At 49.2% G+C, this 26064-nt stretch overlaps 1 protein-coding gene across 2 annotated transcripts in view; it reads right to left on the reverse strand.

Moving 5' to 3' along the window:
• Jakmip3 (Janus kinase and microtubule interacting protein 3) overlaps positions 1–26064 on the reverse strand; it is a 106586-nt gene that overhangs the window by 26371 nt on the left and 54151 nt on the right. Inside the window, exons 2-3 of one of the 2 annotated variants that reach the window (XR_004386832.1) lie at positions 22672–22915; positions 7565–8062 (exon numbers count right to left, since the gene is read on the reverse strand). Coding sequence is in view for 1 of the 2 variants with exons in the window: in XM_032892364.1 (XP_032748255.1) it covers positions 7565–8062; positions 22672–22806 (633 nt within the window). In the remaining variant the exon portion in view is untranslated. Of the gene's footprint in view, positions 1–7564; positions 8063–22671; positions 22916–26064 lie in introns of those variants that run through there. The other variant, XM_032892364.1, reaches the window with a different exon arrangement.

Raw genomic sequence — 26064 nt, forward strand, 5'->3', positions numbered from 1 at the left:
TTGTGTCACTGCAGGGTGAAGACTGGGGCTCCTAGGCCAAGGCTGCCCCTCCCTCCTCTCCCACCATTTAGCTTTCCAGTCCAGAGGGCAGGCTGCCTTTATTTACATTCACACCCATCTCCACATCTGGTGAGCAGCACTCCTGTGAGTCTGGGCTGAGAGGTTTCAGTGCATCTTCCCTACCATTGAACCTAGGGAGTCCCACTAACTATGTCATCTACGCCACTGTCTCTCCTAGATGTTGGTGGCAGTTTCCAGGTACCACGTGCCACCACATAGCCTCTCTGGTACCCATCTGCCCTGCAGCAGAATCAGTGTGGACACATGAAACCATGTGTCCTGGCTCCTGTGTTGGGAATACCCTTCCCAGATTGAGATTTGAACTGTGCTGGAGCCTGCTTGCTGGTTACCACACGGATTCCTCCTGCTTTTTGTCACTCCCTTGCCCCTGCCCCTAATTCTCAGTTATCTACATTGTCTGGGAACCACAGAGAGATTCCTGGGAACTGTCTTCAGGAAGGGGTGTTCGGGGTGTGCTCTACAAAAGCAGACGTCACATGGCCCACAGAACAAAGCAGTATGGTGTCTGACGACAGCACAAGAGTGTTTGCGTGACCTCAGGGTAGGTAAAGGATTTTTAAGCAGGACACAAACTGCACATTAAAAGAAATGATGGGGGAAAAAAAGAAGAACTGACAGGCTGCATCTCCTTTTAGGAACAAAGCTCATCCAGAAATGTTGCTGGTGAGTTCTCAAAATCAGGAAAAAGACTTTCTCCAGTTTAAAGAGCCAACATGTGTGAACAGGAGCTTTATGAAAGGTAGTGTATCCATGGCTACAAGGATAGGGAGACTCTTCTCTCTACGTGATCCCACTGCAGTGCTGGCTGTGACCTCAATGTAGCCAAAATGGGGTCCTGCTCTCTAGAGGGAGGGTAGGAAGTGGGTTCACCCACATTGGTCAACTGAGTGCTCTGATTGGTACTGGGTTTCCTATGGCCCATCACTCCCTTTGGCCACACAGATGGCAGGAGAAGCCAGTACATGAGGCCACCCAAGGGCATGATGGGGATATTTGCAACAAACCCAAGACAGCTTGAACTCCTTCTGCAAAAAAACGGACAACACAGTGCCAGATCCCCAGGGAGCTGGTGTGGTTCCCAGGAAGCTGAGACCAGCGAGAGTATGTGGGAAGGCGTCTCTGGGAAGGGTTTGCAGGTGCTTGGTCTCTTAAGTAAATGGTGGCTACACTCAGACCCAAGCTGCAGTCAACTGCACCGTCCTCTGGATTTGTGGCTTTCCTGCGTAACAGTTACCTCTCAGTTTAAACAAGATGGATGGAAAGAACAAGGACACAGGCCAAGCCTTCAACCCCAGCTATGCCTGGATCTAGTCTATCTGTGCACTGAGGCTCTTAAGGGCTCTTGGTTTGCCTAAGCATGCTCCAGAAAGGCACCTTCAGAGGACATCTGTGGCCCCTGGGATCATATCTTGCCTTGCTGGGAATGTGTTTCCCAGAAGTTAGACAAATCAGCTTGAGTTTGGAAACTGGACTGTGGTGGCTTAAGTTGGAATTCATGGACTTTTGGCAAAACCCCAAAGCACTGTCAGAGAGCAGGGACTTGAGAAAGCTGCTGTTGCCGTTGGTGGCATTGTTTTGTTTTATATTATGTATGTTTGGCCTGCATGTGTGCCTGAGCACAGATCCCCCTGGAAGTGGCATGTTAGGGATGGCTGGGAACCATCATGTGGGTGTTGGGAATTGATCCCAGGGCCTCTGCAAGAGCACCCAGTGCTCTTAACCACTAAGCCATCTTTCCAGACAGTGGCACTGTTTTCTAAGAGAACTAGTGACTCCGTCTTGCTCCATCTGAGGAGAGTGCCTCAATGCCTGAGACCCATGTCCTTGCTGAAACAAAATCATGGAAATTCAAGGCGAGGCAGAGCCCTCCACCAGGCACCGGGTGCTTTGGGGATTGGTCTCAATTTTATAGCTTTCTTTATAGGGTTTTCATTAGAGCTGTATATTAGCACAGCACATTAGCTATCAGCTCTGATGGCTGGGCAGAAGGAGCTAAAACTGTAAACCGCAGACTTTTATGAGGGAGAGGAAATTGCTTTTTGTCTGTAATTCCTCTATTTTATAGAGTTTTTAATAACAGCCCGAGGTTGTATTTTAGAAAATGCACTCCGTGTGCAACTGCTCCATGCTTGTTCAGCAGAGCTCTCCCACACTCAATGGCAACCTGCACAAACACTCCAGTGCTTATTAGCAGAGCCCTGTCCTCAGGGCTGGCTACTCTGAGAAAGGCAGGGGCGGGGGAGGTAATAGTTGTCCCTGTCATCCCTATCTGAGACCACAGTGAACCTATGAAGAATGTTCCAGAAACTTTGAGCATGAGATTCCCCACTCTTCCCACTTCACTATGGCATTACTGAAAATTTGACCCACAAAAGCCACCAGGGATCCACCTGCCCAGAGACGCTGAGTAGGATGTACGCAGAAGCAGCCAAGAGAGCTGTACAGGACCCACCTATTACCAGAGAGGATCACACAGGCCAGGAGTGGACAGACAGCTGTGACTCCTCCCTCCCCACACGGTGACAAAGTGAGGAGATGGGAATGTGGGGTAGTAGTCATCCCTCCTTACTTTAGAACCCATATAGGAGTCTCAAAGCCCTTGCTGTCCCAAGCCCTGCCCCGCTCAGGACAGATGTGCCTCAGGTGTTTACCGGTGGCATTTTGGCCATGATTCCTTTTCTGACTTCTTTCTACCAGCCTCTCTCTGAGGTTCCTGAGTTCTACCAGGCCACATCCTAGTCCACCACCATTTAGGACTCTGGCTCTGCTGGCTGGTATGGCTCAGCCTGGCCCCAGACCAGAATCTAACTATCAGCTGTGCACCTCCTATATGCACCATGTCGAACAGACTTGAATTACAGTCAAACAATGCCACTGGCCAGGGCATAGAGAGAACTTCAGATTACAGGGTCTGTTTTGGGAACTCTGAGATGAACCCAGAGACTTCTCAATTCCCCATCCCCAGCGCGGCTCTCCCAGAACATCTGAACAGAGGATCCTGGTCCACATGTTCTATCCCCAGGGCCTGGACTTCAGCAGGATTCCCAGGCGTCCCACATCGGTCTGTAAGGAGCTCCCAAGGTTCATGGATCATTTCATTACCATCACTGCTGACCTGGAGTTCTTGGCCTTTATCCATACCACACTGGTCTAAGGCTCCATGCTAGCCAGTGTGCCTGGTGAAGAAATGACAGTTTCTGCCAAGTGGTGTAAGGGACATAGACTGAGAAATGTTTCCAAGTGTAACTGCAGCCAAGCTTTCTCCATGGGAAAGGTCCTGAGAATCCCAGATTATCTTGCCTTGCTTGGGAATGAGTTTAGGAGGGAGCATTCTCTGCCCTGCTGGGCCCAGGGAGGCCATTGCCCCATCTCTAGGTCAAAGGCCCAGCCAACCTCTGTACACCCAGACAGACTGGTCCTGCTCTGGGACCCAGTGACTCTGCCATTTCTCTGATCTAGAACCCTCTCAGTCCTGTCCCCAGTCCCCGGGTTAGACTGCCTGTGAGCAACTCCCCTCCCCACCCTTTGGTCTGCCCTGCTTTAGCTTCTGCTCCAGAAAGCTTCTATCTCTGGCGTCCTCAGAAATGCCTTAGGCTCTTTGCCCCTGCCAAGCTCTTGCCCTCTCTCCCCAGCGCTACAGGCCTCTGCCCTGCTAGCAAGACCTTCCCAGTTCACAGCGACTTGTTTTTAAGTCTGACACTCGCCTCAGATACATCTGTACCATGGAGTCTATAGAGTCAGGCCGAATTCACGGTTGGGTTTCAGACAGCTGAGTGTTCTCTTTCGAGCTACAGACCGAGTGGGATAATATAGGCAGTCCTGAGGCCTCCTTCAGTAAGGAGGTCCCCACTGGGCAGTGCCACAAGAAGAGATGGTCCTGCACCCAGAGCCTTGAGCCTAGCTTCTGGACTCAATTTAACAGTAGTTTGGCCTAGGCTGACACTGGCTTGCTCTAGCAACTCCTTGGCACAGGGTCCAGCCTGTTCTTTGGGTTTTTAATTATGTCATCTGCACACGATTTATCCAGGGCTGGTCTCTGGAAGCAGGCTGGGGGTGGACTCAGGAGTAGGGAAGAGGTGAGCTGCATCTCAAATGGCTATGGGTGGGTAGTTGAGGTCAAGGGCCAGAAGAAAGTTCCTGTCCAGCATGAACATATGAACAGTCTCCAAGAGTGACACCTGGTGGCAGTGGTGAGCAATGCAGCAGATGGAAAGGGAGCCTCAGGCCTTCAGTGTTGGATGGGATCCAATGAGAAGAAACAGCTCTTGAACAGCTGGGCCTGGTCTCAAGAGGGAAGTACCTGCCCGTCAATAAGCTGTGCATGTCTTCAATGACAGGTAATAGATATTTTCCAGACTGATCATAGATTCTATAGGGAAAAACCCTGAGAGACTTTGAAATGGGCAAAAACACTTCTTAATTGTCTTTTCCTTAGAATTCCAGGGCTTTTGAGGACTGTGTGTTCTCGTAGAGAAGGCATCTTGTATGTAGCTTGAATATTTCATGGCCCTGTGAAGAGAATGGTTGTCTTGGCGAATACTGCTGGCATTCCCTGTGTCTGATGTGCAGCCGAGAGCCATCTCTGTGGCTGTGTAGGATCTTACCTGTCTCCTCCTGAGTTTAGTGTGCTCTGGGGATAAAACTAAGCCCAGGACTTAGAGCACGTGAAGCAAGGCGCCAGCGCCAAGTCCACCTTCAGCTCTATCTTTGTGTGTTTGTTAGGATACTTTACATACAAAGTTGTTTTTACCTACAATCAATGAAAGGTTTAGTTCTTCCTTTCCTTCCTGATGCCTTTGGTTTCTCTTTCTCCAACTAAAGAGACTGGAATTCTTCTTTGGAAAGAAAAGAAGAAAATGGCTCGCCCCGACTCAGTTAATTTTTGAAAGTTCACTTTAGATCTGCAGGTATCAGACGTTGTGCATGCGTGCATGTGCGCGACACACACACACACACACACACACACACACACACGCCGTGTGTGGGCTGTAAGGGAGAGCCTAAGAGAATTGCTCAACAGTAAAGACAGGAGTGGAAGGAGGGTCTGCACTGCCACAGACCATGAAGAAGCGGAACCTTTGAATGTAGAATGTTCTCAGAGAAGAGCTGCGGTAAGGGAGGAGCCAAAGGGTTCACTTCAGAGGGTGGGTTTCTTTGACAGAATGACAAAAATGAACAGGGAAGTTGAGGGCGTTTCCTAGAAAATGGAACAGAATTTTAAGGTTGGGAGGAAAATAATAAATTCAGTGTGAACGGAAAGGGCCAACTTCTGATGAGCAGATCTGGGAAGGAAGATGAGACATGGAAGGGGGATTTGGACACTCACAGCAGGTTTCCCCTGCTGGAGGACAATTAGAGAGAGCTCCTGCCGGCCTGTGGGAGAGGAGGAAGTGTCTGTGTTATCCACACAGCGCAGTGACATTTCAGAGGTGTCCTGAGCTCTAGGAGAAGGTAGGGCTGGTGGGGAACAGGGCGGAGGAGAGAGAAAGGTACTCGAACGGTGAAGAAAGGTCCAGAATTACTGGGCCATGTCCTGTTTAGCTGGGTAAAGAGACAGGAGGAGATGCGGTGTGTAAAGGATGTACCTCAAAGGCAAATGGCTGAAATTCCATTTTTGACATGTCCAGAGGTTTCTGGTTCTGCTGGGCGTGTGTGGTGCATTAGTGACACCGACGCTTAGAAAACTAAGCAAACAAAACAACTCAAAAGGATACATGCAGATGTGTGAGCTACGTGATCCAATCGGGATGGAGCCTATGTAACTGTGTGGAGCACAGGCGTGTAACTCTCAGCAGCAGGGATGGAACCGTACCCTCCCCTTACCCAAGACAGAGCTGTACACCGGGTGCTTGCTCTGCCCCTTGATCCCCCCCACCCCGTCAGGCTCTGTAACCCAAAAGATGGAGGGCTGGGAATGTGGCTCAGTAGTATGCTTGCCTAGCATGTATGAGGGGGGGACACATTCCTACCCTCCAGGGGGCACCCTGACTTCTGCAATGTTCCCACCAGATCCCCATGTTGGCCTCTGGTCTATGTGTCAGTGGGGGGTGAGTGGTTTGGACATGTGCTCCCCGATCTCTGTGGAGTAGGGAGTTTACAGTAACTGGCTAGGTCCTGCCCCTGATGCCCTCCTGGGCTGCAATGCTGCCCTTTCTTTTGGGCCTGGAGCCCCAGTGGTCAGAGCTAGTGATTACCCATCACACCTAGGACCCTTCTCCTCAGCTTCCTCCAACTTTCCTCAGGGGCTTCTCAGAGGATGTTTCCTGCTGAGATGTACCCAGTCCACTATGGTGAAGCAGTCTAGGAGCAAGAAAGGTACAGCACTTTGAGAGGGAGGCATTTTGTGCAGGAGAGAGAAGACCACGTAAACTGAGGTGAAGGCACAGGCCAAGCATGCTGGGACATTCTGGGATAAAGTTCAGGGATACCAACTGGCAGAGTCACAGGGGTTTGTTTGCCTCTGGGGACCCAAAACAGAGTGGGAAGGGGTCATGGAGTGCAGTTGTTTTAAGTTACAAGCTTTGGGGGGGGAAGTAAGGTTGCCTTCCTCTGCTGCAGACACTCTAAGCAAGACAAAAGAAAGGACCAATGGAGCAGGCGTAGGGCATTTTCCTAGCAGCCTGACGGTGGCTTCCTCACTTTCCCAGAGCCACACAATGTTACATTACATCATGTGGAATCTCAGGCCTTATCCTGGAGCCATGAAAGGCAATGACCATGGTTCTGAACAGATAGAGAGTGGAAGGGGTAACTAGAGCAAGGAACATTCTGGAAAGGGGCTGGGCTTGCGGGTTAGGAATAAGGTGAGCATTCTCTGTTTATCATGGTAAAGTCGTGGTTCCTTTACAATGTCCTTCTTTGTCCCGTCTCCTGAAATCCATGCAGTGGTGGTCTGTAGGATGTCTCTAGACACCAGAAACCCAGGGAAGTGGAGGAAGGACAACTCTCTGGGTACCACAACCAGAAAGATGGCTACAGCCTACAGAGGAGTACCTCAGTACCTGGATCCTTGGCAGCTTGAATGATATGTACCTCATACGTCCCTGGCATTTGGATATTTGATCCCCTGTGTGGCTTCCTGTGAAGGATTAGGGGGTGTGCCACTGGGGAGCAGGTTTGAGGTTCCTAAGCCTCTACCTCCACGGCCCCCAGTGCTCTTTCTGCTTCCTGCTTGTGGCTTGAAATGTGAGCTCCCAGTCACTGCCCCAGGCCTACCCTCTGCTACCTCCACAGTTTCCTCTACAGCCCCTTGGGGAAAGGCAGGAATTCCTGACTTGAAGCTTTCCTGTTCTAAGTGGAGATCCAGGATGGAGGAGCAGATGAGGTCTTACCTACCTGTGGGTACCTGGCTCTGCATTCCTGCACCTCTGGAGTCCTCAGAACTAATACGGAGGGTGTGAGGTAAGTGAGTGAGAAAATGAACTGGTGAGGAACCAACTGTGCCCTGCTGCCCACCCCTCCCGCCTGCTCACCGGCCACGTACCAGCCTGCGGATCTCACGCTCACACTCCTTCTTGATCCGGGTGATTTCTTCCTGGTGCAGATGGTAGACACTCCTGATCTCCGCAGCCTTGATCTTGTCGGCCTGGATGACCATGGTCAATGCCTCCTCCACCTGCTTCTTGGCCCCCTTGAGCTCTGAGATCTCTTGCTGCATCTTGACCTTCTCCACCTCAAACCCCTTCTTGGCCTCCTCCTTTGCCTCGCACAGGAGCACGGTCTTCACCTTGTCGGGCGCACCATCCCGCAGGGTGTTGAGCAAGGCCTGCAGCCGCTGGTTCTCATTGTCCTTAATCTTGATGACCCTCAGCAGCTCGGCCTCGTGCTGCCGCAACAGCGCCTCCCGTACGGCCTGCAGCTCCTTCATCTTCTCCTCGTGCAGCTTGGTCTTGAGCTCCGTGACCAGGACGGCGTGCTTACGCTGCTCGTGCTCACGTACCTGCTTTAGCTCCTGGCTCTTCTCCCGCTCAACTTTGCTGACCTGAAAGACAGGCGAGACTGAGGTTGTTAGAGCCCGGAACCACGCGTACCGGCTGAAACATGCCTACACCAGCTTAAACAGGCCTGCACCTGTTGAAACATGCCTATACCGGCTGAAATATGCCTTCACATTTAAAGGATTGCTTGCCTGCAAACTTGGGGGTTGTCTGACATTCCAATTGTCCTTTTAACTGTCAATTAAGATTAGTCACCCTGCGTGGTGGATGGCATGGACGTGCATGGTGGTCTGCACCATACACAGCCCAGCACTGCAGCAGAAGAGGAGGCCACGGATATTCTCTGCTCGAGGAAATCTGTTCCCGGTCCCTCCAGGTAGAAGCTGAGCAGGACGACAAGAGAAGCTTCTAGATGGATGGTGGAGGGGCACTGGCAGCTCCATGCCTGTGAAGAACTTTGAAGCCAGTTTCTGCTGGTTCCTTCCAGATTCCATTTCCTGACACAATGAACCTGCTACACTTACCTTCTAGGGCATCCTTTGCAAATGGGGAAGCCTCTTACCAGCCAGGCCAGCTGTCTAGATGACACCTGGTATCTAGGTTTTGGAAACACTGTGAGCACATGCTTCATGTTCATCCAAATGTTTGGGACTCTGTCTAAGCAGTCACTCCACTATCACAAATAATGTATAATGGCTAAAATTTCCACATGCCCTGTCTATCCTATGGTGGAGAACCCAAGAACTGGCCTGTGGTCCACAGAGCTCACCTTCTGCCTTTACCCATGCAGAGTCCCAGTTCTCCCTGATAAGGAGTTACACTCACAAAGCTCCACGGTGATCTCTTCCTGGTAACATTTGAGTTTATATCTCTCCATGAGCCCCGCAGGCCCTGATAAGCTGCTTCCACATAAAGACTTCCCCAGATCTATAGCTTACACCTCTCTGACCACTCAATCTGGAGGGTACCCACCCCTTTCCTTCCCCTTGCTTCCCAAGGCTCCAGGCACGCACATACACTGATCCCCAAACACTTTTTCTTTCTGGTCCTGACTCTCAGATCTCCAAGGGCCAGTTTGCTTGGTGACACTGAGAGCTATACCCCACCCTTTGCACCCCAGAGGGGCTTGCAGCCTACTATGGGCCTGATGGTTTTGCTGGCTTTCTGAGCCCTTCTTGGGGATCAGTAACTAGTGCCCCAGCAGGATACAGGGATGGTGTCACAGCCCCATGGGTCCCACTGCCTGGTGCAGGAGTAGTCTTCTTCTATTAAACATCCCTCTCCCAGGCTGCTACTGTTCTGATCAACTTCCTGCTCACAGTAGGGTGCATATTCTTCAGACCTGCTTCTGGAAGACAGTGCCTCTGTGGGTCTCAGACACTCTGGGGAGCCACCTGCTTGCTGCCAGGATCCTGAACCAGTCACCCTCTGCTGAACTTCCCAGGTCTCGATTGCCTTCAAGTCTCTCTTCCCCATAGTGGGACCCTCAGCGGTGATGGGACTGACAGACTGCACAGGCCACTGTTCCCTAGCAGCCAACTGTAGTGACTCCTTTCTGTGCTGCATATCAACTGACCCTTGCATGCCCCTCGTCTCCACTTCTCCTTATATTCTTTGGGGAGAATCGTGCTAGAGCCATCTTCGAGGGTTGCACGTTCCTTACCACCACCAGCAGATCAGTGGCGAAGCTGGCCACTCTGCCTCCGAGTATATCTAAGGTCCTCATGCTTGCACAGCAAGCATTTATCTACCTAGCTGTCTCCCCAGTCCAAGTCTACTTCCTAAAGGCTCCGCTATGCTTACTTAGTGCCATGATCTTGGAACAAAACCTTTAATGCGCAGTCTTTGCGGTCATCTAAGATCCAAACTGTTCCTGATTTATTTGCCTCTCTGGCTGCCCTTCCCCCTCCCCCAGCGGAGGCCATTTTCAGGGGCCAGCAGATAGGCCTGTTTGCTGATGCTTCCCCATGGGTCAGGCATGTGACACTGACTCGCACAGCTGGCCCCAGGGCTGGCAGCCCTATTGTCCTCCTAAAGTCCAGTCCCTGACTATCCCTTGTGTACACAGGGCAGCAGGCAGCCACCCGGCAGTTTGGAATTCTGCTTTGCTGAATAGAGCATTACTGGGAAGTAGAGCACACAGGCAGCCGCCACCCCAGCTCGATGGGACTGTCCTCTTTTTCCAGTTTTGATAGCACCCCAGATATGGAAAAAGAAAAAAAAACAGTGTTTGGTTTTAGTCTTTTGAGACGGGGTCTCACACTGTAGCTGAGGTTGGCCCAGAGCTCATATTGCATTCCAAGCTAGACTTGAACTCACAGAAATCTTTCCATGAGATTACAGGCATGAGCAACCACACGGTGTTTCTGAATTAATTGAAGAAAGTCCTTCTTTTCCTCTGTGAATCATATGCAAAACAGAACACTCTATATGTTTAAAGGAAGGAGCGAAGAATGGCCGTATGGATAGCTACTGTGGGCTAGACCTTGAAGGGTACATTGAGTCCCGAGTAGGACAAGGTACACCAGAACCAACACAATATCTATGGACATAGAGCCTGGCTCTGTTCTCTCAGCAGATAAATACTCAGACCTTGTGAAAACGTTCCAGATGGGCACATCCTGTGCCACGGAGCAGATTATGGAGAATGGAGAACAGTGCGAGCCCAACAGCCCAAGGTTGGGTAAGGCTGCATCCCACCTGATACCCCTGCCTTCAGCTACTCCTGCCCGGGCCCGAGGCTTGGTCATGGACCAAAGACTCTGCCTCTCCCCCAAGTGTAGAAAGATTGGCTAAAATCCAGCCAACCACCAGAAGACCTCTCCTCTCTGCCCCTTCCAAAGTACTCACAGTGCCCCAGGCTGGGCCACCAGCTTCCAACAAAGCATGTGGCAGAGTGGGATACCATCCAGGGACAGTCATGGAAACAGGGCAGGAGTTAGGCCCTGGAGAAATAGCTCTAGGCAGACTCAAGGCTCAACACAAAAGGTCTCTTGGAATTCTGGGAGGCTGGCTAAAGACAGACATGCTGGGGAGGAAGGATGGTCTTAGCTCACAGTGTCAGGGGTTTAGTCCATGGTCACTCGGCTCCACTGCTGCTGGGCCTGTGTGTGGGGAGGAAGAGCATCATATCTGGGAAGAGACAGGAGGGAGAGTAAAGTGAATGACCTCATGGTGGCCAGGAGCAGATGCTGGCCACCTTCTGCCTCTCCTTTTCACTCCTCTGGCCCCCAAAGACAGTGCTATACACATTTAGAATGGTTCTTTATTTCCTAGCTGCTGATCATGCCACCTGCCTCTGGGCACCCTCCAGACATGCCCAGAGGTGTGCTTTAGTGACGCAGGTCTCTCTTAGACTAGCGAAGTTTATAATCAAGATTAATGGTCATAGCCTCTTGACTCTCTCAGAAGCCTGTGGCCGGTGAGATGCCGCAGGGGTGTTAGCTACTGTGAGAAAAGCTAAAGCCTTCTCAGACACAAGGCAGCCACAGAAGCCTGCCCGGCCCAGAGGGGCAGGGTCTGCCCCTGCATTCTCATGCATGGGTTTCACTTTCCTGCTGGTGCTTCTGGCCTTCCAGCAAGATCCAAACAGTGCAATGGGAGGGGGGGTTCGTCACTCGAGGTTGGGGGTCCTTCCTTTAGCTGCTGTTTGGTTGTGGTGGCAAAGCAAAAATAAATAATTGATTCTTTCCTCTAATTACTCAGCTGTGAGCTAATAAACTGGCTCCCTGCCAACCTTGAGGTACCAACTAACTGTTTCCTGAGGAGCATGTGGGTTCAAGTGTACTTGATGGGCTTTGGCTCTTTGCAAGTCTCATTCTCTTTGAGACCTGGAGTGCTGTTCACATTAGAGGCCAGTGAACACCTCTTCAGGAGGCTCTTGAATCCTCTTGTTGAGACCCTCGCAGTTGCTCAGGGCGTGGGGTGTGGTGTAGCCCAGGCCTGTTTCACTTCTCTCTCTAGATGCTCTGACTGCCTTTCATTTTCACAGAGGGTGATGTTTCAGGGACAAGTCATAGTGTGTGTATGTATGTATGTATGTATGTATGTATGTATGTATGTATGTATGTATATATGTATGTATATAGATGATATGATATAGATGATAGATATAGATGCAGATTATAGAGATAGATGCACAATGTAATATTACACACACATACATCTTGCAAGTTCACATCAACATTAAATTCAAAGGCGGGACCACAAAGCTTCTGCCTGGCGCCTGCCCTCAGCCAAATCTCTGTTCTTTCACACTGAGCATTTTGTTCTCAAGTGATCAGGAGGTGATGTGATCACTCATCCCCTGCACTCACATTGTACAGACAATGGTTTCAGGACTCAGTAGTTTTGATAGTGACACCCTGAGTGTGATAACCATGAGTGGATGGTGGCCTTGACTTCCTATATGCCCCCCACCCTCACTGTGTGGTTGCATCCTAACTGCATGGACACAGCCATTCTAACCTGCTGATCCTTCGTATTTTCATTAGTTGCACCCCCAACACCCTGGTGAGGAACCTCAAAATACTTCCTATTTCCCAATGGATCTATCCAGATCGAGCCTGGCAGGTTGCCCTAGGTACAAGTCACATGTGACTTCTATGCCTTCAGTGGGGTCTAGGTCACAGAGGGGCTCTGGGTCCCATGCTCATGGCCTGGTTGGTGTCTCTGATCACTTCCGGGATTTGAGGAGTCCTTAGGGGCAGCTGTAGGAATGACGCCACCTGACTTCCTGCATGATATCCACCCTGTGACCGGATGCAGGCTTTACCAGACACACACCCTGGACCTTATGCTTGCCGCTCATCCTTCTCTCAGGGTCACAGCTGCTCTCAGCTGACCCACGATCATGCTTTTGTCTCCTTTTCTCTGTGCACAGGGTACATCGGCCCCTGTGACTTCTCTCAGGTTGCTAGTGGACTCTCTGGGGCTGCTGCTCTAGGTCTTGGTTTCATGAATGTTTCTTCCAATAAACAGTTTCCTTCCTAAAACCTTTTTTGTGTCTCGAAAGATAAATGAACCCATTACCTTGGCAGAGGACCCAGGCTAGAGTCCTAGCATCCATACTGAGGCCCATAACTGCCTATAACTCAAATTCCATGGGGGATCTAATACCCTCTCTGGTCTCCACAGGCTTCACTGGCTTTTGTACATATGTGGTACATAGAAACTCATGCATGCACATGGAAAAAATTAAATAGATTAAATGTAAGATTACATTATTTATATTTATTTACTTACTTGATTATTTTTGGGCAGGAGGCACATGTTACGCTCTTACCCTCTGAGCCATCTCAGCAGCCCCTCGCTTCCTTTTGAAGCAGCCTAAGTGGCATGTTTCTGTACTCTGATTTTGTGTCTCCGTCATCTGCAAGGACCCCTACTGTCCTTATGTTAGGGTAACTGCTCATCTTTGGTGTTGGCCCATTTTCTTTATATTTTTCTCGGTCTCTCTTTTCTCCCATTTCTCATAAAGTATTATTTGTTGGGATCATATATTCATGTTCCTTCCATATCTATACTTCTAAAACGTCGTTTCTAATCTGAGAGTCTCGGCACATCAGTTACGCACTTCTCTAACCTGGATTTATGTCCTGTCTCACCCAGTTTTCTTGACGTCTTTCAGGTCCACTGAAAATAACCTTCTTGGTCTCTTCTGCATGAGAGTGGGTTTCTGTGATGTGCTTTCACTGTTCGTATGGACATTTCTTTGTTTCCTGTTCCCTGTCTCTCCCTATTGAATCTGGGTATGATCTGAGATTCTCCAATGGTAATTTGGCATTGACACCCCACTCCATCCCAGCATTTCCCCTTAGAGGGTTGTGTCCCCCATCACACAGATGCTCTGGAGTTTTCTTCCTAACGTCTCCACAATGAGACGGCAGCTATAAGCCGTGTAACCACCTCCTCAATACTTTCCAAGGGGCGAGGCCACAGCTAACTGGAAAATTTCCAAAATGACCAATGCTACAGGGCGGAGCTTCTCACCTGCGGTTTCTGGAGTTGTTTGTCCTCAAGCTCCCTGGAGTAAGTTGGAAAACCGGAGGGGTGTTCCTGGTGCCTTTTTGTTTTTTATAATTTACATATGTGTGTTTGTATGTACATACAGTCCAGGCTGGCCCCCTGCCTCAGTTTCCTGAGTGCCAGCATTACAAGCAGTTACCCCCATATCTACTTTTCAAAATCTCAACTAAAAGGTGCTTGGCTCCCACAGCAGAACCCCTTTCCTGGTAAAGAGGCCTGCCAGGCTCCCTTGGTGCTTTACATGTATGACCAACCACCTCTCTCCATGCTACATGTATGACCACCTCTCCCCATGCATCTGCTGTTGCTGATTTTCATTCTTGACCATCACTGTGGGGCTATAGGTCCAGGCTCAGCTCAGCTCAGCATCCCAGCATGCCTGGCTAGGAGACTGGTTCAGCACCAGGTAGATCACAACCACGAGCCTCATCTCTTCTTTCCTGGGGCATAAACTTCAGAGGATGCAGAGACTGGAGTCTGCAAGCCCTTCAGTGTCTGGGTGGCAGCTGAGGGAGTGAGTGGCAGGAAGCCCAGGGACACAAGTTTTGCCGTGAAGGTCACGCCCACCTTATCTGGTAATAGATGCTCGTAAATTGTACTTCTTCGCCAGTGACGGTTTGCTATGTGTGTCCCTTTCCTTCCCTGGTCACTGTAACTAGTTATAGAAAACTCACATTTAATATGTTTTCATTTTAGAAACTGAAACAATTTTCTAAGGTTCCATCATATGTTTGCTAGCCTGGTCTAAGACTAGCTCTGATGCTCCCATTTTTTTAAAAAAAGTATTTTATTTTTATGTATGTGTGCATGCATGTATGTATGTGCCTATGTGTGAGTACTTGCAGATTCCAAAAGAAGGCACTGGGTTCCTGGAGCTGGAGTTGTAGGAAGTTGTAAGCCACCTGGGAACCGAACTCTGATCCTCTGCAAGAGCAGTAAGTGCTCTTAACCACCGAGCATATCTCCAACCCCATCCATCAAGTTTCCACCTGTGTGCAGACACTGAAGGCTGTGATAGGACAAGCCCAGCTATAACGCCTTTGCCACAGAATACTTAAACAGAGAATTTGATCCGACGGGACCTCTGCGTACAGTAGCGTTGACCTGGCTTGGTGATCCAACAGATGCAACATGAGTTGTCCCTTGTAGCCAAGTGGATGAGCCCCAGCCAGTAACCGAAGCCAAACACCTGCTGAGACTGTGAAGTTATGCACCAAACATGGCCACCACACTTCACCTTTCCTGTCACTTCCTGGTTACAAAACCAGCCACTAGACGCAACTCAGGTCAGCTTGTGGTCTTTCTGATCCAATCTAATTATCTATCTTGTCTGACAACTTCACAGTGTGTGCTCGTATCTATTCGGAACAATTCTTCCTACTGTCCAGTTTATCCATGTCCTACCAATTCTTGCACACTTATACTTCCAGGTTAGAACTGAGGGACAGTGACTTTGGCTTCATCAGCTGTGAGCATACAGCCTCTGCCTCATACTATAGACTGATATACCTTATACCCTTCTACTTGAAGCTCACTCACCTTAGAACGGCCTCCTTAAGGGGCTGGAGAGATGGCTCAGTGGTTAAGAGCACTGGCTATTTTTCCAGAGGATCCAGGTTTCCAGTATTCATATGGTGGTTCACACTGTCTATCTAGTTCCAGGGTATCTGACACCTTATTGGTCTCCATGGGCACTACATGCACATGGTGTACATACTATGTGTGCAGACAAAACACTCATCCACATAAAAATAAGTCTAAAAATGTCCCCCAAGCAGTATGTAGTCCAAGCAACAAATTGCTGTGTGGACTTGAGAGGCAGCACACAAGAAGGCTTGAGCAGATGCTCTTCAGAACAGGGATAACTGGACCAAAAGTGAAGTGCGGGCTCAGAGGTTCTGTGTCAGACACGGTGCCGGGACTCACTTGGGATGACCACCTCCCATCTGAGGGAGGGTGCCAGCCCCTGTCCCCCAGGAATCCACATCTCAGTCGTTTATAGATGCAGCTGCCATCCACATGGCGGTAACAAAAGTATTTATGGTTCTAGAATAATAGTCAACAGTACTGCCACACCCTGCAGACAGCTTGAAGGTTTTGAGGTTTCAAATTAGACAGATGACAGGGAGCACTCAAAAGTGATGCCTGGTTAGCCACTTTCTGCTGGGAAGGACACGTTCTCTGATTATTTTTACGAAAATAGTTTGCTAGCCTTCAACTACGAGTGTTCTAGAATCAAGGTCATCTTAAAAGATCAACTCTCTGAGGACTAATTCCTTCATAAAAACAGACACCGAACAGAGCACACACACCTGCTCCCATCCACCACGTCTGTACCCATGGTCTATCTATTTTAATTTCACCAGAGATGGTTGGAAGATGCTAAAAAGAGCTGTCATGCAAAGCTTTGCCCTGGAAAGACCCCAGTGAGCAACAGAGATGATAGGTAGAATTTGCTGAAGCCTTTGTCTGGCCATTAGTTGGGGGAGGAGTTCAGTTGTCTCTCTGGTCTGGTGTTAGTGTGTGTGTGCGCGTGTGTGTCCTTAGGTGACCTCTGCTCATTAGAGCAGTCCCAGAGGATCCCCAGCAAGGCTGCAGGATGATTCAGAGCTGTGTTCTGTGATTGCTTGATGGCTCTAATTTGGATAGGTTGGCATGTGCCGTATGTAAGAACTGTCTGTTGGGTTGGAGGACCACTGCTAATGTTTCACACACCTGTTGTCAGGGGTACGTCTTCTCACTGGGAGCACTTGCCCTCACTTGTGGCTCCCCCACATCCTGACAAAATGTGTGCTTTTAAAGATCGGCTGAATGAATGCGATGAGGGACGAGAAGTTCAAATGTGAACCAATCAGCTAGAGTGCTATGTCATTAGGGATGGGAGTGCTAGGCTGTACCATTTATCAGGAGAGTAAACGCCTGTGAACACACGCTAAGAATGACATTTGGGACCTCTGCACTGAAAACTACAGCCTGCTAGAAATTCAAAAGGGTGAAAAAACAGAATCAGTTCTGTATCATAAACCCAAATATTATAAATTAAACATCGAATAATATTATGAAACAAGCCAGCTTTCCCTAAACTGACTGATAGATTCAATGCAATCCACCCACAGGAGTTCTATGAAAACAGAAATTAACAAGGAGATTCTAAAATTTGTACAGAAATACAAAGACCCAAGATGACTTAAAGCAGCTTTTAAGAGAAAGAACAAAACAAGAACCTACCCACTGTAGAATCAAGTCCTGCCTGCCATGGAGGAGTTAGGAACAGAACTGGCCTCAGGCAGACACAAGAAAAATAGACCCCTGGCTCACAATGGGGGCTGGTTCAGCTAGTGGTTAAATGGAGCTTCTCTTGAGAGTAGTAGCTAATCTAGATGAGTCTTCCTTTGAGTGATGCCAGAGGCAAGAGGATAAGCAGAAAAAACAGAGGACGGGGCCCAAGCCTAGGCCACTCCTATGTTATCAAAGCAAAGTTGGATTCCAGAGTCACATGACGTGGGGCATCACTTGGGAAGGCAAAAAGATGAAGCCCACAGTGCTGTCTTGTACATACTCACACACAAGTGCCTTCCGGGGTTATAAGCATGGGCTACAGTGCAAGGTATAAGGCCACTTTTTTTTTTTTTTTTTTTTTTTTTTTTTTTTTTTGGAGCTGGGGACTGATTGAACCTTGCGCTTGCTAGGCAGCGCTCTACCCCCTGATTGAGCTAAATCCCCAACCCCAAGGCCACTTCTTTATAATTAGGACCTTGGGTTGGGGATTTAGCACAGTGGTAGAGCACTTGCCTAGCAAGTACAAAGCCCTGGGTTCAGTCCTCAGCTCCAGGAAAAAAAAACAAAAAACAAAAAACAAAATATAATCAGGATCTCTCTAGGGGTTGTAGGCTGGCCTGGGACTTGCTGTCCTCCAGCTTCCCCACCCCAAGTGCTGAAATCATGTATGGGTACCCTCTGTGCTCTGTGTTACAGCCTTGAAAAGTAAATATGTGGATGGAGGGAAAGGAATGAGAATTATATAATTATATTATAATAATGCTCAAAATAAAATAAATTATTAAAAATAAGTGAATGTGAAGCTGTGCACGCCTTTAATCCCGGCGCTCAGGGGTCAGAGGCAGGCGGGTCTCTGTGAGTTCAAGGTCAGCCTGTGTACAAAGTGAGTTCCAGCACAGCAGGGTGGTTATGCAGAGAAACCTTGTCTCAAACATCCCCAACAGAAACATGGTGCTATGTCTACTCCTCATTCACATGGAAGACTGTCTCTACACGCGTGAGGCACAGAACTCGACTCTAGAAGAGCTTTGGAAGTGTTAAAGGCAAAATATAGGATTTCTAGAAAAGAGACTGGAGAGATAGCTCAGTAGGCTTAGTACTTGCTACAGAAACCAGCAGCCACATAAATGTAGGGCAGCCATGGCAATCCACTCATGGTTCTAGTGCTCAGGGTTACAGAGGATCTCCAAAGCAAGGAGCAAGCTAGATAGCTAGACTAACCTGATCAGTGAACTCTGAGTTCAAGAGAGAGCCTCAAAATCTAAGGTAGAGAGTGATCGAAAAAGATATGTGGTGTCAACCTTGGTCCTTCATATACATGTGAACAGGCATGCATACATACCCACACCTATACGCATTCCCCTACGCATGCATACATGCACGCACACTCAATCAAAACTGAACTTGTAGGAGAAGGCATGGGAAAGTGTCTCTGTGACCTTGGCACAGGCAAGAGTTCTTCTCAACAAACAAATTCAAGAGGAATCTGCACAGCTGTCCTGTCTGCGCTTCCTGGGCCTCTCAACCATGCAGCAATGGCTTCCTCATCAGCAACCATTCCTTCCCAGCGCGGTCCCTGAGCCCTAAGTCAGCGCACTGTGTACACGTGCCCTGATCTCCTTGGCTGTTTCCCAGGCCTGGATAATGAGGTGGCTGTGTACTGTTTCCCCCTCGTTAGCAGAGCTGAGAATAGCATCCTACACATGTATGCTCATCTCTGACTCTTCTCCTACAGACGTTCCCAGCAAGCTCTGTGACGAAACCACGGCAGCATCTTTCATGTCCTGGTACCTGCTGTGGAGTCACTTGCAGAACAGGGGAACCACTCCACTGTCTTCATCAGCTTCAAAGGATGTCCACCCCAACCAGTCACCTGGGAACTCGAGTACTAGGGACACATTAAAGCAATGTGATAGACAAAGATTTGCTTTCCTTTGTGTTACTTGGAGAAAGCGCTCTGGAGCTTCTGGTCATTGTCTACTTTTTCTGGGCTGGATTAATATCTTCTGGAAGCTTCGTTTGCTGGAACCCGGTCAAGACCATTAGTAGGCAATGAATTTAGGTGACAGGTGCTTTGAGGTTAGGTGTGTGGGTGGCGTTGTGATCACAAGGTAGGCACATTTCTTACTTTGGGTCACGCTAACAACACAAAGGTGTGAGGTCACAGCCTCAAAACCTAGCCATGCAGCTGGAGAGATGGCTCAGCAGCTAAGAGCACTGCTTGCTCTTCCAGAAGACTGGAGTTCAATCCCCAGCACCCACATGGCAGCTCACATCCATCTTTGCCTCTAACTCCAGGACTTCTAAGGGCACTAATTATGCATGTGTTGCACAGTCATACATGTGGACAAAACACCCACTATATAATTTTTTATTAAAAGAAAAAAGCCTAACTACAATGTAGTATCAGATTTAGAGACCCAAAGGGTTTCGTTCTGTTTTGTTTTTATCTGTTTCATTATGAGGACTGGGGGAAATGGGAAAACCAGTCAAGACTGTAGAGAGAGACAGGTGAAGAGGAATAGAGGGGATTACACCCAGACAGCTGAGGTCTGACACATGTACAGAACTAGACTGGCCTCAGGCAGGGTCTCAGGAAGCCAGGTTACTTGCAGAAAGAGCCTCAGCTATGGGCAATAAGAAGAATCTTATTCTTTGAGCCCCAGCCATATCCAAAGCTCCTTATGGGAATATTTTTCCCACTCCACGAGCACAGAGCATTAATACCCAGAATAGTATGGGCACAGTCCCCCAGGGAAACACTAGCAAGTTCCCTCTATTTAAGTTCAAGACATTAGCATCAAGTGCTGTGAAAATATAGCCACTTGGGACTGTGCAGACAAAAACACAGATCAGCCATGACTGTGCACAATCAGTGGAGGAAAGGCTCACAGCATGTGCCTATCAGTCATATAACTTAATAACGAAGACCAGAAGAGAATTCCAGCACTAGGCCAGTGCCACAGGGCTTCCTTCCTGCTCGTCTTCCTTCACTGCTATTCACCCGAAGGCGCCACACTTGGCACTGGGTCTCTGTTCCTATAAAATCTCAAATTGAAATTCCCCAGTACCTAGTGACTCCCACACCCACTCAAGCCCAGTGCTCCCCGAAGGATGCCCAGCTGCCCAGCCAACAGCCTCCACTGGCTATCTTGGCAAGCCTCTCAGGTCCCTGCCAAAACACAGCTCTGGATGCCCCCACGAACTCCTCACCCAGTGCTCTCTCACCAACTTAAGCCAAAACCTGGGGGCTATCCTGCATGCATGCTCACAAGCACACGCACAGCTTTAAGTTGGTCCATCCAGGCAGGGCACAAGGGACTGGCTACCATCCTCTCCACCCTCCCGACTGCTCCCTCTGCTTCCCCAGCCTCCACAGTATCCTGCTTGTGTTTTGAACTGTCAGTGTGCATTCGGCCCTCTGTATCTTAAGTTATAGGAAATATCTAAAACTGAAAATTACCTCTGTCCTGAATAGAAGCAGATTTTTCCTGAGTAATACAATACACCGTGTAGCCATTCTCAGACAACAGTGCCTAAAACACTGGGACTTAGATGCAAGGCAAACATACTGCGAGCCACAGAGTTTTTATTGTGCATAGTTTCTGCTCATGTAGACACATAGTGACTTCATTATGTGGAAAAAGACTTCTAATATGTGCAGTGGTTTAAATATGCTTGGTTCAGGGAATGGCACTATTAGGAGGTATGGCCTTGTTGAAGGAAGTGTGTCACTGTGGGAGTGGGCTTTGAGAGACAAACCTTCATGCGTGCCTGCGAAGGAGTTTCTAGACTTAGTTAGTTAAGGTCAGAAGATCCATCCTAATATCGGGTGGAACCATTTTGTGTTGGGGTCCTGGCATGACTAAAAGGAAAAAGCAAGATGCAAACCAGCATTCATCTCTCTGCTCCCTGGCCATGGATGCGGTGGGAGCAGCTGCCTCACGCTCCTGCCACCACGCCTTCCCCACCATGATGGACTGCACCTTCTAACTGTAAGTCAAACTAAGCACTTCCTTCCTCAAGTGGTTTTTCTCAGGTATTTGTGACAGCAACAAAGAGAATAACTAATATGGTGACTTAGGCAAATCATCGTCAGCTGAGTGGTAAGTAGGAGGGGCCATGAGAACCATATGGATCCCTGACAGCTTCCTACAGTCTTGTTTCTAGTTGCTGAGAGAAGTTGCATTGCAGGGAGACTCAAAGGATGTGTCTGCTGTGTGTCTTCATTTAATGAGTGGGTTGTAAAGGGAAGAGGCAAATCCCAATGAGACCTGGAGAAGGAACCAGATGTGAGTCCCTGTGCCACATCTTCCCACTAGTCAGCATTTGAGGACTCTGAGCACATCTGGCTTCTGGGATCTCCTTCTGCAGCTACCTGTCCCTGCAGTGGGCTCTGGGTCACTTGGACAGGCATACCTTCTTATTGCTGTCACTCTTGTTAAGTACCTGGTCTGTGAGATTTCTGTTACACATGGTTCCAGAGCTGCTGGGGCTTGGAAGCAGCCAAAATGCTTTTTATAAGCAGGTGAAGGGACCCCCAGGATGTTGTGAGGTGGCCGTGTTTTAACAAACTGCACACAACACACATGCACTGCTGCAGTGGGCTTGGTGACAGAGCCTCTGAGGATGTGACAGAAATGTTCTGCTTGGTGATCTCCACGCATAACATTCTTTAGATGAAGAAGATCCCTGTCGTTACATGAGAACAGAAGGCACCGCTACTGCTGGGTCCCTCACAAGTCATTCACCCTATCTGCAAAATGCTTTGGAGGACAAACAAAATGCCTGGGGTTGTGAGAGCGGTCCCAGATGTAATCCTGCCACAGCAGGGGGCTCTCGCTGCACACACACAGGGCAGTTTATTCTTCAGTGCACAGCCAGTACTGGCCTCACGAAGCCGAGGTTGGACGCTGAGTTTATGTGTGCTCACACCGACTTACTCTAGTCCACTAGGAACACCCCAGGCAAACTCAGTGTTGTTGGGTCCAGTGTTGTGTTGTTTGATGAGGCCCCCCAGGACCCACACCAAACTCCCTCTGTAGGAGGGACACCCCATTGGTCAGGTGTCCCTATATTGACTCCCAATGGATTTTGAACTCCCAAGTCTCTCCACCTGCCATTCTCTTCCCCAGAGATACCCACCAGGATAAAGGAGTGGGGACCTCTGCAGAGACCTGGTCACATCCTCCTTTATATAGGATCATTTGACTCCAAGGGCAGGAGTTTGGGGCCAGAGACTTGGGGAAGGAGCTTAGGGCAGGAAACCTGGAGTGAGGATCTGGGGCAGGGGGCCTGGGGCAGGAGCTCAGGACAGGGGACCAGGGGTAGAGGCTTAAGCGCCCACCTTGCTCTTCTCCTGCTGCAGCTCGATCTGGATGTCCGTGAGCTTGGCTCGCAGCTCCTCGTTGGCAGCCTGCAATGCAGCGAGTGTCTCTGCTTTGTCCCCCTTGGCCCGGCTGCCTGCACCCTTCTTTGACATGGTGAGGCTGGTTGGCCAGAAAGACGCCCAGGGGCAGCTGCTCCGTCTGGGCCAGGGTATCCACGCCAAGCTCTTGGCAGGTGTCACTCCGCTACATCTTCTCAGTCACCTGAAGGAAAACCACACCCACAGTGAGCAGACTGTACATGGCCAGATGCCACAGTAACTTCAGCCTAGAGCTCGGGGCCTTGGTGTCGGGGCAGGGGCATAGCTGATTCCTTGTCCACTCTCATCCCAGATGCTGTCCTGACTATGTTTACTGAGAACCAACTCTGATCACAGAGGCATCTGCCACTGTGCAGTGTCCTCAGACAGGGACTCCATGCATCAGACATGATACCCCTTTGCTCCTGTGCAAAGAATTTGGTTTGCAACTTTAAACCTAGAGTTTCAGATGTGGGTGTGAGACCCATGACAGCAACAATAGGTGGAAACCATGAGCTAAGAAAAGTTGGTGGAATAGAGGCTCCAACCCAGGGTCAATCCAGGGATTCACAAACTTCATCTAGGAAATTCAGGGGGTGGGGGCAGAAAGGGGGTGAAGAGTAGGGAGGGGAGGGGAGGGAAAGGGAAAGAGAAAGGAAGGGGAAGAGAGGGGAGGATAGGGGAGGGGAGGGAACATACAGGTCTCAAGGAGCTGTTTGTACTTTCACATATAAGTAGAGCACCAGCTCACTAAGGAATAACCAACAAACCCTGGCAGGACTCCCTGGAGCACTAGATCCCAGCTTAACCCTGGGCTAGCTGCCCTTACCTCCTAGGAATGGAAGCCTTGGGTGTGGATTCTCTGTTGCTATGCAACTAGCTGTGACACCTCCCAGGTGTCTGTCCATCACCCGTGTCTAGGACTTGGGAGCCACCTTTGCTGGTCTCTTAAATGGGTTTGTTTACTCTGTTTATACTATTGGCTAGAAACACCAGTATCTTTACAAAAATGACTGAGCAAAATGGTTGATTGCATTCAAGTACCCTGATGGTCTTGGGATAGGGAGTTCTCATGGATGCTGGGGAAGGACCCATAGGCCCTAGTGTGCTTTCACCAACCTCTGTGACCAAGGTGTCACCTTTTCTTCAGCTTCTTACCGTGCCCAGCTAAGCCTACTGCTTATCCTACCCATATCCCATCCCATCATGGCGATTCTGTACCAGCTTCCGGCCAATAGTATCAGACACAGCCCAGAACCATCTACATAAGATTCCCTTTAATTTACACACACACACACACACACACACACACACACACACACACACACACACACACACACACCTCCCATTGCCTCATCAGCTTCCAGCAAGGTTCAGGGGCCCTGTAGGACCGCCATGGCCACTCCAAGACACCAACATTTACCCGTGTCTTCAGTAGGTTTTGTTGTTTATGTTTATTTTAAAATAAAACTCCTCTAGGTACGGTATCACACACCTTTTATCCCAGCATTCAGGAGACAGATTCAGATTTCTATGAGTTTGAAGTCAGCTTGATTTACATATCAAACCATAGGACAGTCAAGACTACTAAATGTGACCCCCATCTCAAACAAAAACAAAAACAGAAAAAAAATCTACAGGTTTTGCTTCGATAAAACCATGCTACCAGCCCCATACAGAGGAAACCAATGTCAAGGTGTATGTGTCAGGGTAGTTTCCAGAACTCAGTGCTCACAGCCCAAGTTGCTAGGCTGATGAGACAATGCGGGCCTATGGGCTCTGAGAAGGGTCGTCTAGAGCCATCAATGGGCAGAGCCTGCCTGACGTAACACTGGGGCAGAAGTCAGCAGCAGGCTGCAACAGGGCAAGTGTGCAATAGCAACCTCAGGATGGAACCCAGAGATACAGAGCCCTGGACAATAAGGATGTTCTTCTTGACTTCACATCAGCTCAGCCCCAAACACAAATGCAGAGAGGATGAACAGCGGAGTCACAGGATGAGAGCAAGACGCTACTGAAATATGTACTCAACCCAGAGGGCAGAGATCAGGGACAGCCAAGGGACAGTCACTTTAAGAGCCTCTGGTTAAGCATCTGAGACTTGCTATGTTTGTATAAGAAATAGGACAAACGTGACTGGTTATTGAGCAAGAGAGGTGACTTGGGAGGTTAAGAGCACTGGCAGCTTTTCAAGAGGAGCCAGGTTCGAGTCCCAATCCTTGATATGGCAGCCCACAATCATCTGTGATTCCTGTTTCAGGAGCTCCAAAGCCCTCTTCTGACATCTGCACGCACCATACATAAATATGGCACATAGACCTACTTGACAAAAATATCATAGACAAAAATATCCACTTGCATACAATAAAACCAATCTTCTTTTTGTTAATGCTGGCATCTTAAATGGTCATTAAAGTCTGCTTGATCATTAGTAAATAAGGAGCTGCAGACATTCTCCTCCAAGTCTGAGGGGAAGCCTGAGCTCTACCCCAGGGCTTCGCAGCTCCCAGGCGAGCACGGCTTTGCTGTCCTCAGTGCTCAGCAGAATTGAATTTTCATTTGCTTTGGTGAAGTCATTACATTAATAGCTCCATCTCCCATCATCTGTTTTGGGGTCTCCGAGGAAGTAATAAATTTTCTTCCCAGGACCACGATAGAAGGGTTAGGGTGACCTCTGCCAGTCACTCTGTGAGGAGAGATACAGCAGACAGGCAGAGCTTTATGGTTGACAAATGTACCCCTTGGTGCGGGTTAATAACCACTGTAAACCTCAGGGTGCCCGCTGGAGGCCCATCTGGGGAGGCTACCTTCCCCGCTCTATCCCTGCTGGCCCTTGGGTTTATTTAATATCCAGCTCTGATGTGTGTTTTGATGTCACTGTGTGACCTAAAAGACATCAATAGGCCAGAGTAAGCCCTCGACATCCAATGCCTTTGGGAACACTGTTCCTTCCCTGGTCTGCCCCATGATTCACGATCTGTCTGGTTCTTTCTGGTTACCTTATTTATGGAGAAGAGATTGCCACTCTGACAATTCATTTCCGTGGAAACTAAAGTGAGGGGAGGCAGGTGACAGGTCCCCCCAAATCTAGGGTCTGAGAGAAGAACTGGGAGGAGAGAGAAAGCTCCAGGCCACGGCGCCAGCATTCCCTTATTCAGTAGGACCCACACAGTGATCCAGCCGGCCCTACTGCCCATAGAGGGCCATGGGGGAGGGCAGCAGAGTCCGCACCTGAGTTACTTGTAGGGATACAGAGCGGGTAAGGCTCCATAGTAGTCAGATAGACACAGCTCTACTGCAGCTAATTTCCTATAAACAGAATTGCCACTCAGG

The sequence above is a fragment of the Rattus rattus genome, chromosome 2 (genome assembly GCF_011064425.1).
Source record: "Rattus rattus isolate New Zealand chromosome 2, Rrattus_CSIRO_v1, whole genome shotgun sequence".
Classification (NCBI taxonomy): Eukaryota; Metazoa; Chordata; class Mammalia; order Rodentia; family Muridae; genus Rattus; species Rattus rattus.